The 12,925-nt window shown below is 33.6% G+C and overlaps 1 protein-coding gene across 1 annotated transcript in view; it reads left to right on the top strand.

The window, feature by feature from the left end:
* Window positions 1-904: 904 nt before the first annotated feature.
* The window catches only part of LOC136979645 (acyl-CoA dehydrogenase family member 11-like), a 31,138-nt gene continuing 19,117 nt past the window's right edge, over window positions 905-12,925 (top strand). Inside the window, exons 1-3 of the mRNA XM_067275667.1 lie at window positions 905-1,218; window positions 11,744-11,976; window positions 12,089-12,188. Of these exons, the coding sequence (XP_067131768.1) occupies window positions 982-1,218; window positions 11,744-11,976; window positions 12,089-12,188 (570 nt within the window). The 5' untranslated portion in view covers window positions 905-981. The remainder of the gene's footprint in view (window positions 1,219-11,743; window positions 11,977-12,088; window positions 12,189-12,925) is intronic.

The following is a 12,925-nucleotide window of genomic DNA, read 5'->3' as shown; positions in this document are numbered from 1 at the left end:
AGCAATTAAAGTCGAGCCAGAAAACAGTTAGGAAGTGATTAGAAAGAGCATAAGTTAGGTTATTTATTTATTAAACAGATATACTACACGCGGAAGCAGAACATTATATACAAAACTTGCATGCAGAATATATGAGTGCCGATTGGCTAGCGTATGTCGGATGATCACTCCTCAATGTATTATTATCACTTTGCCCGACTAGGTGGTAGCAATATTCATAATGACCGGTCAATTTGATAAATGAATCAATATTTATCACACTACGCGCCATTTTTGGTCATTATTCATAATGCCCAGTCATTATGAATAATGCCCGATTAATCACTTTGTCCATAACATATACAAAACTTGCATGCAGAATATATAGCAATATATCACAGTTTTAAATAGTTAAATAGAGATATTTAAATAATAATTTTGTTCTCGATTTAATTCATCTATATCCTCATCTGATTAAAATTTTTCCAAAAACCAAGTATACTTTCTCTTTCTTTTATGCACGATATTAGTTATACGGTAAGATTTCTCTTGACAGAACCGTTGAAAAAGTTGCAAAACTACTCGAAAACGGTAAAATTATTAACAACTAAATGGATAAAACAACCTTTTCTACCGAAAAGTGATCAGAGCGTCAGCTGTCGTGTAGCCGATACATGAATTATACTGTACTTTAAAATACTGCCGAGTGACAATAGTATTGTCGTTTCTGAGAAGTAACTATCCCCGACTTCCATTTAAACTATAGAAAATTTATAGCGTAAAAAATTATTGTTTTTCCTTTAAATTTTTATTTAAATTGATCCTGCGTAGTAGCGGAGTGATATACCAGTATATATATTTTTTCTGCTTACGAATTAGGTCAACCACTGGTATGCCGTTATCTTCGTAGATAACACACTTAAATATACAGAAGGAACGACAAAGTTACTTTTTCCGCATCACTGATCAAATTTATTAAGTGTACATTTAACATTTGGAATAATGGTGCTTCGCTTTTCGATACATCGTCGTGCGTTTTCAAAGTTGTTAAGTTTTAAACGTGGTATTGTTCCTAATTTGGGAAGTATTCGTTGCGCTGCTGAAGTAAGCAAACCCAATTGGATTCCATTTTCAATATCTCAACATGGAAAATTTTTTCAACAACAACCGAAACTGGGAAATCAATATTTACATGACGCTCCTCTTAGGAATTACTTAAAGAGAAATTTACCGAAAGAGGTGATTTTAATATTTTTTATTACCCATAATGGTCTGGATTTTGAAAGTAATAATTATTTTTCTTTATTAAGTATAAGTATTGCTCTTTTTCCAAAACAATTATTGTCGGTATGTATATGTTGCGTGAATATATAGAATTTTTTTTACTAAGCAACTGCCGTTACCACGCGTTATGGAATTATAAGGAAAATACACTTTGAGTTTAAAGTGCATTTTCCTTATAATTCATTAAAAGTAATTACTAATAATTATCCTTATTATTTTAATTGATAACGTATATTAATTTATACGTATATAGGAAAACATGTAAACAGATCATATAAATTATTTTAAATGTAAAAGAAAAAATTACATTAAATACTGTGTTATTCTCAAATTTTCTGGGTTAAATTTCAGATTAAAAGTCGATATTATTTTTCAATTAGTGTTAAGGAATAATGACAATTTCAAATTAAAAATCAATCTTAAATTTTGCAGACAAGAATTTTATCGTAATTTTTACTTTCTTCGCTGTCATAACATAACACTAGAAAATATTTTAATCGTGTCAAATTTGACTTTCCGGGGTTTTTTTTTTTTTTGACAAATTTCGACGTTTTGAGACTTCCTAAATACCAAAAAAAGTAAAAGAAACAAACAAAAAAAAAATTTCCTGATATGTGTGTATATCGTCTAATTCGTTAGGGATATACAGTAAAAACTGCTTAGGCGACCACCTGCATTCAACGGGCACCTGTCAAAACGGGCAAAAATTTCTGGCACGGAAGAGTTTATACATATAGTTTTTGTATAAGTTACCCGTATTAAACGACCACCTGTGTAACGCGACCGCGAGCATCGATTTTTGGTCGGAAACAACAAACAACAACTGTAAATAAGTGGCCACTTCCGCGAATATATCTGGTCTAAACTATTGTTCGAACCCATCTCAACAACGTTTCCCCCTCCTAATATAATGAATTAGTCTAAACTCTTGTTCGAAACCACTTCAGGCCATAGTTGCCAGATTGGGCTACTTTTTAAGTGCCCTCGCTACAAAAATTTTAAATTGGGCGACACGCTACTTTTTGGGCTAGTAATAATTACCTTCAGGCTACAATTCTTAAAAATACGCTACTTTATTTTCATATATAAAATCGCACAATATTTATTGTATCATACAAAAGTAATAAAGTTTTATTTAATTTCATTACACTTAATTGTATAAATAAAGTTGCAACGTTTAACAAAGATAAAGATACTTTGCTTCCGTTTTCTATCCGTCGTTCGCTCCAGTAATCCATAATCCGTTGCCACTAACACTGCTAATTTTATTAATTTTTTTTCCTCTCATATATCTATCAATATGCGCCTATTTTTAATTATTTTTTTAAAACGAAAATATGCTACTCACAAATTTATTTGTACTTTTACTTCGTTTTCCTGTTTTTTCCCGCTTGACTTCTTGATTCTACTTCTGTTTTAGAACGTTCCTTTCTCTAATTTGACGATTTCACTACATTTTTAGTAGACGTTTCCTTTTTTTTCTTTTTTTAGGTATTCCTTGGAATACCTAAAAAAAGGGGGGGAAAAGGAAACGTCTACTAAAAATGTAGTGAATAGGCCCAGTATTACTCGGGCAAAAGTAACGACAGCAAAGATTAAGATTATTACATTATAGCCAATCTCCATCTTTTTTCACAGAATGCAAGAATTAGGTTTCCCTGTTTCCAGACTAATTAGAGAATTTTTAGATGGGTCTGAAAATATGTTCGATTTCCCGCAAAAACGCATCTGCGCCTGTAAATATTGCACGTCGCTTTTTCTTAACACTTCCATTGTTAACCCTTCGGGGACGGTGACCTCGTTTCACACTCCCCTTCCGTGAGTCAAGACAGTGTAATCTTTGTGTATTCTTTGTTGTATAACCAGTTACGCGAGTTTAACTAGTTTTTACTAATCTCTCCGAGTCTCTAAACTAGTCTAACAGATACAACAGTTCTTGATACAGTGTAAACAGAGAGGCCTTAAAACTGAAAACAAAAGTCGCAATCGCTAAGTTTCTAAGTTCAAAAAATGAATCGCCGCGCCTGCGAATGACTCGCTTTGATTTAGAGAAAATTGATGCAGATACACCGAATGTCCATATATATATATATTACAAACTTATTTTATTAGTAAAGATGCATAGTTGCAAAATAATTCGGTTTTATTGTTTGGGCTACAAACAGTTTAAATCCGCTACTTTTGGAGCACAACCACGCTACTTTTTAACTTTCAGATTTGGCAACTATGGACTTCGGGCACTTCTCCCACCCTTGAGAAGAAGATTTCATGTTGTTTTTATGTACGTTTCTTTACAAAGCTATATTTAATTATAATTTTCTTTAAAAGTGTATTCATACAATTGAAGAATATTTTGTACCAGTTATGTATATCCACCACGCATTTTATTTTACCAAGTAGGTTTTTATCATTTTACTTTTAATTTTAGCCCTTATAGAGCTAGTGGAACTGAGTTGAGCGCCACCTGTACGCAGGCAAAGAAAACTGCTTCGGGAAAACATGTGCGTCTTTGGATTGGATACGTACTGAAACGCAGTGGTTGTTTTCTTCCTGTTATATATGGCAAGCGCCAAATCCGACAGAGGGCGCTCAAGATGGCTGCCGAAACAGGTAAGGAACCGATCAAATAGCTTATACGACAATAGTGGAAACTCTCGTGAATTAGCATGTACAGTACTGTAGTGCGACAGCGCGAACTAGTGACATCTAGTGGTTTGAGGAGAAAACTAACACTGCAGACTATGTAAAATTTAACAAAACTTGCAAAAATGCAACGAAATAAATATTTTATCATCTTTTTGTCTATATTTTATGATTTTAAAACATGAATTATAATTTTATTTAGTAGGAAACATGGATGGATAGTGATTTAAAGGAAGGACTAATACCAATAAAAGAAATCAAATGCAATAAGAGTCAGATTTTTAAAATTAAAATCAGGTTTTAATTTAATTTTATTAAATTGAAACATTTTTTTAAGGGCCGGATGGCCGAGCGGCAAAGGTGGCAGCCCACCGCTCTGGGGGACCCGGGATCGAATCCGGACGGGTCGAAAAATCCCCAGGAATTTTTCGGCGGGTGGTCCGTTCGGATATGTTGGGCCCCGTCCCTCACCACCCGGTCGCCCCATTGTGGGCCTGGCCGAACCCATAATGGGCCTACTAAAAGAGGCCCTCTTAGTGCCCACAGGGCGGAAAGAGTTTAAAAAAAACATTTTTTAAAAATAAAACATTACATACGTGAAATTTTTAATTTAGCATTTTTTGTTCTCGGAGAACTTTCAGATGAATCATTATTTTTTCACATATGCTTTAATAAGCACTTTAAAATATTTATCTGCCAATAATTTGATACAATTGTCACAAACACCTTTAATATTTACATTTTTTAAGAAATAATTAATTAACTTACTTGTTAGTTTTAATTCCATATGGACTCTGTAACAAAAATATATTAAAATTGTTTTGAAATATTGTTGATATTTCTGAAGATAATTTTTTCCCACACTCGTTTGGATACAGCATTCTGCATTTGCCATCATATTTTTTCATTTCTATGTGAAAATTTCCCATATTATAATCATTATTAAAAGATAATACATTTTTACATTCGGTATGGAGTAATTTGCTGCATGCCCATCCCATCACATAATGCTCTGCATTTGTTTGTGCTACATCATAACCAATTATATGATTGTCCTGGCCACACTTTTCATTGACATTAACTTTGAAATTACACTTCAGCAAATCACTATGTGTTATCAGAAATGTTGCAGCATCAATTTCACAATTGCTGTCATCAAGAAGCAGTAAACAATTGATTTACCATTACACTTTTTAAGGCACTGCGGAATTTAGTTGCATCTGGGGTTACATTGTTACCTCCCCTTCCCCGAATAATTGAAAATATGTTTTCAATGCAGTCTTGTGTAAGCCTTCTGGTTAACAAATATAGAAAACCATAATCATTATGTAACTCTGACCACAGTAACTTCAATGCAATAATATTATCTATCCAGCCTTGGATGCAAATAGGTTTACATTTGCCTTTATTTAAGACTATCAGCTTCCTCAAACATTCAATAATTTCATCTAGCTTTTGCATATGTTTTGAATTATTACTTAAAGGTTTTCTATACCTTTTGGACTTTTGCAACTAGAAGAAATAAATATATCAAATAGTGTGTCGCACATTTCAAGAAATTCTGCTGTGTTCACAGCAGTTGATGGCAGAGAATTGAATGCTATATGCACTAAGATTCCAGAAGCTACAGAGTGACTTAAGACTCTGACAGCTAAACATACTCTCATACATGAAAATGGGGGAAGTGTGACGCATTTTTTTTGTCAACTTTGGAGCCAATGTTGGAATCATTTTGGAATCTTTATGATAGAATGTTTCTATGTGAGACCAGCTACATAGTTTACCATTACAAGAGAAGTCATATTTTTTAAAATTGTTTCTCACTGACTTAATCAAATGAGGCGAATCATGAAAAAAATAGATTTTTTCATCATTAATTTCAATAAATGGCTTTTCTGCAGTCACACCTAACAACTTTCTCATTTTCATGTTATTAGCACCTTGGTCACAAACAATTGCTTTAGGAACTAAACCTACTTCCTGAAGATGCTTTATAATATTGCATAACAAATCTTTGATGCGATGTCCTGGCATAGCATTTTTTGTTAGATAGTATCCAATTATTTGTTTAAAATTGCAGTACAGTAGAGAGTCGTTAATCGGAACGCCGGTAATCGGAATGGCCGGTAATCGGAACGATTTTCAGTCGGACTGTGTCGTGCTGAATCGAACGTTTTTGATACTAGATTTACAGTAGAGCGTCGATAAGTGGAACGTCGGTAAGTGGAATGGCCGGAAAGTGGAACGATTTTCAGTCGGACTGTGTCGTGCTGAATCGAATGTTTTTGATACTAAATTTACTTCTAAAGTATAATTTTCATGTTTTTTATATTCTTTAATATATTTATTTTGTTTGTACAAAATGCAGAAATAATTTTTAACGATACGATAGCCTCGATGATTATTATAAAAATTTTCGTTAGGCTTAAAATCGACGAAAAATTCAACACGAAGCGACACGCAACGGAGAAAAATTCAACAGGAAGCGATACGCAACGGAGAAAAATTTGAACATCGGACAGGTTAATGTATTTTTTCGTACAAAGTCGGAAACTGGAACAAATCATTAACTGGAAGGACCCCAGTCCCCAATTGGTTCCACTTATCGACGCTCTACTGTTACTTCTAAAGTATAATTTTCATGTTTTTTATATTCTTCAATATATTTATTTTGTTTGTACAAAATGCAGAAATAATTTTTAACGATACGATAGCCTCGATGATTATTATAAAAATTTTCGTTAGGCTTAAAATCGACGAAAATTCAACACGAAGCGACACGCAACGGAGAAAAATTCAACACGAAGCGACACGCAATGGAGAAAAATTTGAACATCGGACAGGTTAATGTATTTTTTCGTACATAATGGGTAATCGGAACAAATGACTAATCGGAACAATTCCAGTCCCCAATTGATTCCGATTTTCGACTCTCTACTGTATAAGCCTTTAATCATAAATACCATAGCTTGGTCGCATTGATGACGGGCAGATGCTTCAATTGTTTGTGATGCAGTATCTTCACCGAAATCTTCATAGCCTTCTAAATAATCAGTTTGAGGATCATATGACAATGATGACTTGATGGACATCTCATCAAGTACCAATGAAATCACTTTTTCCTCTCTTTTCATTTTCTTGGCTTTTATTTCTAATAAACTTAGGACCAGTTTATTTACTCAAGGCTTTACTTCAGCATTTTGTAACCAGCTTCTTAATGACCTAGTAGTGGGCAAAGAAAAATGCCTTTGCAAAAACTTGTATGATCTAGGTGAGCAATAATGTAAAGCCAGAGCAAAACTCTTATCATTATGTGAATATCTTTGGCCCTGAGCTTTATGGTTCTGTAGTTTTAGTTGTAGATTTATAAAGTTTCGAGCAACACTATCATCAACATTCTTTTCACAACTGCACTTTGATCGTTCTTTTTGCAGCTGCCATAACTTTGTTTTCAGGCTTTTTATCAATAATTTGTATTTTGACAATTGCTTCTGTGAATTTCTAAATTTTTTTGCTAGATTTGAACTAAATTTTCTAATGTCTTTTGTTGAAGATAGTTCATTGCTACTTTCCTGGGCAGCTGTTGCTACTGTTTCTACATCAAGTGACATTTCTACATTTGAAGGTTCTTCTAGTTTTCTTTTTTTGAGGCTGCTTCTCATCGTGGTCTGCTTGGCATTATAAATTAATAGAGAGGGTACTGCACCAGGCCAGATCCTGTAACATGTAAAACAAGTTATTAGACAAGTGCAGTGATAGGAAACTAAATAAAATCTGTGTGCGCACACAGGGCCGGATTAACCCACTTTGGGGCTCTAGACATTTTCTTCTTATCGGGCCCTCTCCCTCTCCCACAAGAAATAGAGCACACAAAAAATATAAAACAATAAATGAAACAAAACTAAATAATGTGAAAAACTAAAACAAATCTTAAATCTTGTAACCAGCTTTTATGGATTTCGATGCTAAAGTTCTTGTTAATATTATTTTTGTAAAATTAATAGTAAAAAATACCATTAAATAATATTAAGTAAACAAATAATAAACAATTTTACATACCCTTGGCTTAAGAGATTTTTGTTTCTAAAATCTTTTTCTGTGAAATGGTTGGAACACACGATGTAATTTTTATTTAAATATTCCGGCTCTTTAGTTTTCAAAATTTTATCTAAATCGAACCTTCTGCTCTTAATAACCCACTGAGTGCATCTGAAAATCAATATAAACACATACATTGAATGATAAAAATATTTTAAAGGAGGAACGTTGACATAAATGAAAACAATCTAATTGCTTATTAATTTACTTACACTTGTTTGTTTTTATGGAATCCGTAAAACGACTTGTGATCACTTTGTATCTTATAATTAAAACAGCCATACATAGCACAAATAACCCCTCTTCCGACCATTTTAATTATTGAGATATAAAATTGTTCAAAATTTTATATATAATCAAATATATACTCAAAAACGTCTCCTTAAAACACGCAGTACAAATGGAGTGAAGTGTAGTTATCTCCTCAAACCACTAGATGGCGGGCAGAAGCTTGTCGCCAGTTTTCAGCAGAAGTTTCCACTATTGCCGTATAAGCTATTTGAACTGACCATGTGTTTGTTCAATGCCTGAGCCGATTCAGTTTCCATCGGTGACTACTACTGCGATGACCAAATGGAGAACAAATCATTGAATTTATGTCAAATTCTAGACTGTATCAGCGACAGGAAACGTTGTCTTGTAGAAGGTGAAGCCGTTTTGGATGCTGGACACATCGTATTTTGTGGATTAAACTCTAACAACAACACTGAAAGTTCATGTTGTTGCTTTAGTGTTGCAATCTCAGATATTGTCGTTTTAATACATCTCAATTACGGGGAGAATGCACGTGCAAAGCGGGGCTGTCTGGTTTTCGTAAACATGTGATAGCCGAGCATAATACTAAAATGAAAACGAAAAACGTAAATTAACTTATATTTTCAATTAAGAATATTTTTAAAAATTTGACTGGAAAGTTATCTCGACATATGTATATGAAGATAGAAAATTTACCTATTTTCTTTCCGATCGGCGTACAAAAACAATTTTTCGACAAGCATGTCCATTTACAAAAAAAATTAGACATTTTTTTTCTTTTCATGTAGACGGCTTCAGATTTTCAAAAGAATAATTTTCAAACTTGAATTAGAATATTACCGCTACGTCATGATTACATAAGAATTATTATTTAAAAATAAAATAAAAGACTATCGTCTGCACAATTAAAACACTTCTCACCTGTTACATGTTAACAGGTGAGAAGTGTTTAAATATTTTAAGCAATATACACCATGTTTCAATATAAAAACATAACTATTATGATAAATAAAACTATGTTCAGTGGTGTTGTTAGAGTTTAATCCACAAAATACGATGTGTCCAGCATCCAAAACGGTTTCACCTACAAGACAACGTTTCCTGTCAGTTCCTTACCTGTTTCGGCAGCCATTTTGAGCGCCTTCTCTCGGATTTGGCACTTGCCAATAATGAACCACAGCTTTCTGCCACACAAAACTTCAAAAACTAACTATTGTGTGGTAGGTTGTAGTGTTACCTATATTACTGCGCCGTCAGGTACAAAGTTTTATTCGTTCCCGAATGAACAATACCCTGGGAGGAAAGAGAAATGGCTGGCTGCAATTTAATTCCCGAGGTTAATTATATAATGAAGATGTGTTGCATTCTAACCAATCTCCTGTTTTAAAACCTTAGTTGGCTCTATTTTAAATTTAGTTCTCTAATGTAAAGTTCAGAAATTTTTTTTTTAATATTATTTTGTTAATCTAACAGATATTAATTGGCATACGATGTGATATTTGAATTTAAGAGATCTGTGGAAGAAAAGGGTAAGAAGCAAAATTAGTATTTTGAGGAAATGAAGGTAAAAGTTCTCCCTGTTAATACAATACTATTAGCTACTGCTATGGTCCTTATTGAAGCTCCTTTATATATATGGTTGGTTACAAATTTCATTATTTACCATGCAATGAATATTTAGTTTACTTCTTTCACACCACCCTTTAAATTTACAAAATTAAGAGTATAATAAATATCAGAATATTAATACTGCTCAGTCCTAATGATCTACAGTCACTTCTCGACTTACGACCAGTTCAACTTACGTCTGAAGTTGCGGAACCGAACCCCGCCGCAAGTCAAGAAGTGACTATACAGCGTTGACTAATGCAGGCATTCTTTGACCGTAAAGTGCTGAATGTAGTAAGTGTATATTATATATTATTTAAATATATAGTTATAAATAATATATAAATTTATAATTTATCAAATTTCTATGTATTAAAATATATATAGTGTTACATGTAACATATAAAATTCATACAGGATAAATTCATATATTGCAAGAATGCTATTATTCCTCAACAACAATCAAATGAACAAAATGTTGAAACAAAAGTAATGAACATGAAATACCAAACTTTAAAATTATCACATTGAAAAATCACTGGTATGATGATGATCACCAGAATCTTCCTCACTAGAATGTTTTTGTATGGTTTCCAAGTGTAACATTTTATCGTTATTGCTTTTAAGTAGCTCCTTTGCTATTAACAGTGCTTCACAGGAATCGGTAAGAACTCGATTTTGTAGTTTAGCTTTTATTAATATTAAATTTGATTGCAAAAAAAAAAAATACGTTCAACTGCTGAATGAGGAAGCAATAAAAACATCTATTTACTGCCAAACTAAAGTAAAAAAATATAGAAATAAGAATAAAAATGAATGTTTTGAAAGGTACTAAATTGAAAGGAAAGGTATTAGGATTTCATGAATAGTACTTTTTTTTTTCTTTTTAACTCTTTCTGCCCTGTGGGCACTAAGAGGGCCTCTTTTAGTAGGCCCATTGTGGGTTCGGCCAGGCCCACAATGGGGCGACCGGGTGGTGAGGGACGGGGCCCGACATATCCGAACGGACCACCCCCGAAAAATTCCTGGGGATTTTTCGACCCGTTCGGATTCGATCCCGGATCCCCCAACCGCTCGGCCATCCGGCCTCATGAATAGTACTAGGAAAATGGTGTTGGGTATCTTGGTACTGAAACAATTAAAAAAATACTAGATTAGTACAAAAGTACCAGGTGCAACAACACTGGCGCCGGCTTTGTAGCCCCGATTCTGTTACCCGGCGTCGCCGCTAGAGGCGCCTCAATCTAGTTTCGTCGTTCCTTCCACTAGCTCTATATCGTGGCTAGCGATTCCAAATGGGTTAATGTTACCTTAGGTAGCCAAGATGGCGGCTCGTCTCTAATTCCAGCAAGGAAACAGTGGGACGCACGTTCTAACCTAACCTATTCTAATAATTTGGTTGCTAATAATTATGGTAATTTATTAGAGTAGGTTAGGTTAGGTTAGAATGTGCGTCCCACTGTTTCCTTGCTGGAATTAGAGACGAGCCGCCATCTTGGCTACCTAAGGTAACATTAACCTAAATGTATGTAATTAACCATTAAATTAATCAACAAATTGAATAATTTATTTGGTCAAAGTATACCTAGGTAACTCCAATAGCGGCGCTATGGCCGCGCTTCCGACTGTTCGTGCTCCTGACTGACCTCCCGGAGGGGAGGCACCGTGTGCTAAACGTCACTAGTTATTGATTCACGATAGTTATTGAACAAAAGAAAAAATAAGGAAACATCTACTAAAAATATAGTTAATCTAATCTAACCTAACCTAACAGATGCGCTGCCATTAGGGTTACCTAGGTATACCTTCACCTAAGTTTATAGTTGTTTTATAAAATAAATGAATTAAAAAGTGAAATGGTTTTTAATTTATTTAGGTATTATATGAAATTGAGCCAGATTTGGTTAGATTTGGAGATTGTGTAGCAAGTGATATCAATGATTTAGGAAGAGAATGTGAACTAAATCCTCCAAAATTGTACCAGCAAAATGCTTGGGGCATTTATGTTAATAAATTATGGACTTGCGATGCATGGAAAAAGTTGCACGATATATGTGCTGAAGAAGGACTCGTTGCAATTGGATATGAAAATAAATATTCAGAATGGAGGTATAAAATATTTTAAATTTTTCAGTAAAAATTATATTAAAAATACAATAAATATGTTATTACATTTGATTTAATTTGAAAGAGAAATAAATAAGTTATTTCTATAATTTAGTCGACTCTATCAGATGGTTAAGGTATATCTTTATTCACCTTCATCGGGCTTCTATTCTTGTCCTTTAGCAATGACAGATGGAGCAGCCAAAACAATTCAGGTATTTAAAATCTTACAAACATGTTAATATCTATCACAGTTTTATCAACATTTTTAGTTAAAGAATTAACTTGTTATAGAATAATTTCAAAATATTTAATAATACTGTATATATCTATATATATATAAAATTATAAAATTTTTGTATTATTATTTATATTATCTGTTTAGATGGTTAGATTGGAATCAATGATTGAAATTATTGTTAAATGCTATATGACATTGTTACGTACAATGCATTGTGTCATGGTGATGTTTGTAAACATTTTTCCATTACATAATGAAAGGTTGGTGGCACTATTGACCCCTCGGGGAGGTGTTAATGACGGTGACCTCATTTCACTCTCTCCTTTTCAGCGCTGACCTTTCGTGAGTCAAGACAGCATAATCTTTGTGTATTCTTTGTTTCTTTGTTACATAATCAGTTACACGAGTCCAACCAGTTTTCACTAATCTCTGAAAAGCAACATCAAGTCTAACAGCTATTTATGATAAGAATGCATTATCAAAAATACAACTCTAAATGGGCCAACAAGTTTCTTGCAGTATGACAATCAGTACAAGACAACTCATGTACTGGCAGACCAAAGTTGGCCATTGCTGACACTAACATTGCTGCTGCAACTGTCTTGATCCAGAGTAATTGATTCATCAGAGTGGATGAAGTTGCCACTGTTTGCAGATTATTCATCATTTTGCATATTCAATAATGCATGATGTATTCAACTGTAGAAATTG

This window comes from Centruroides vittatus, unplaced genomic scaffold (genome assembly GCF_030686945.1).
Source record: "Centruroides vittatus isolate TY-2023 unplaced genomic scaffold, ASM3068694v2 contig_1157, whole genome shotgun sequence".
NCBI classification, from domain to species: Eukaryota; Metazoa; Arthropoda; class Arachnida; order Scorpiones; family Buthidae; genus Centruroides; species Centruroides vittatus.
This window is presented reverse-complemented; position numbering and strand designations above follow the sequence as displayed.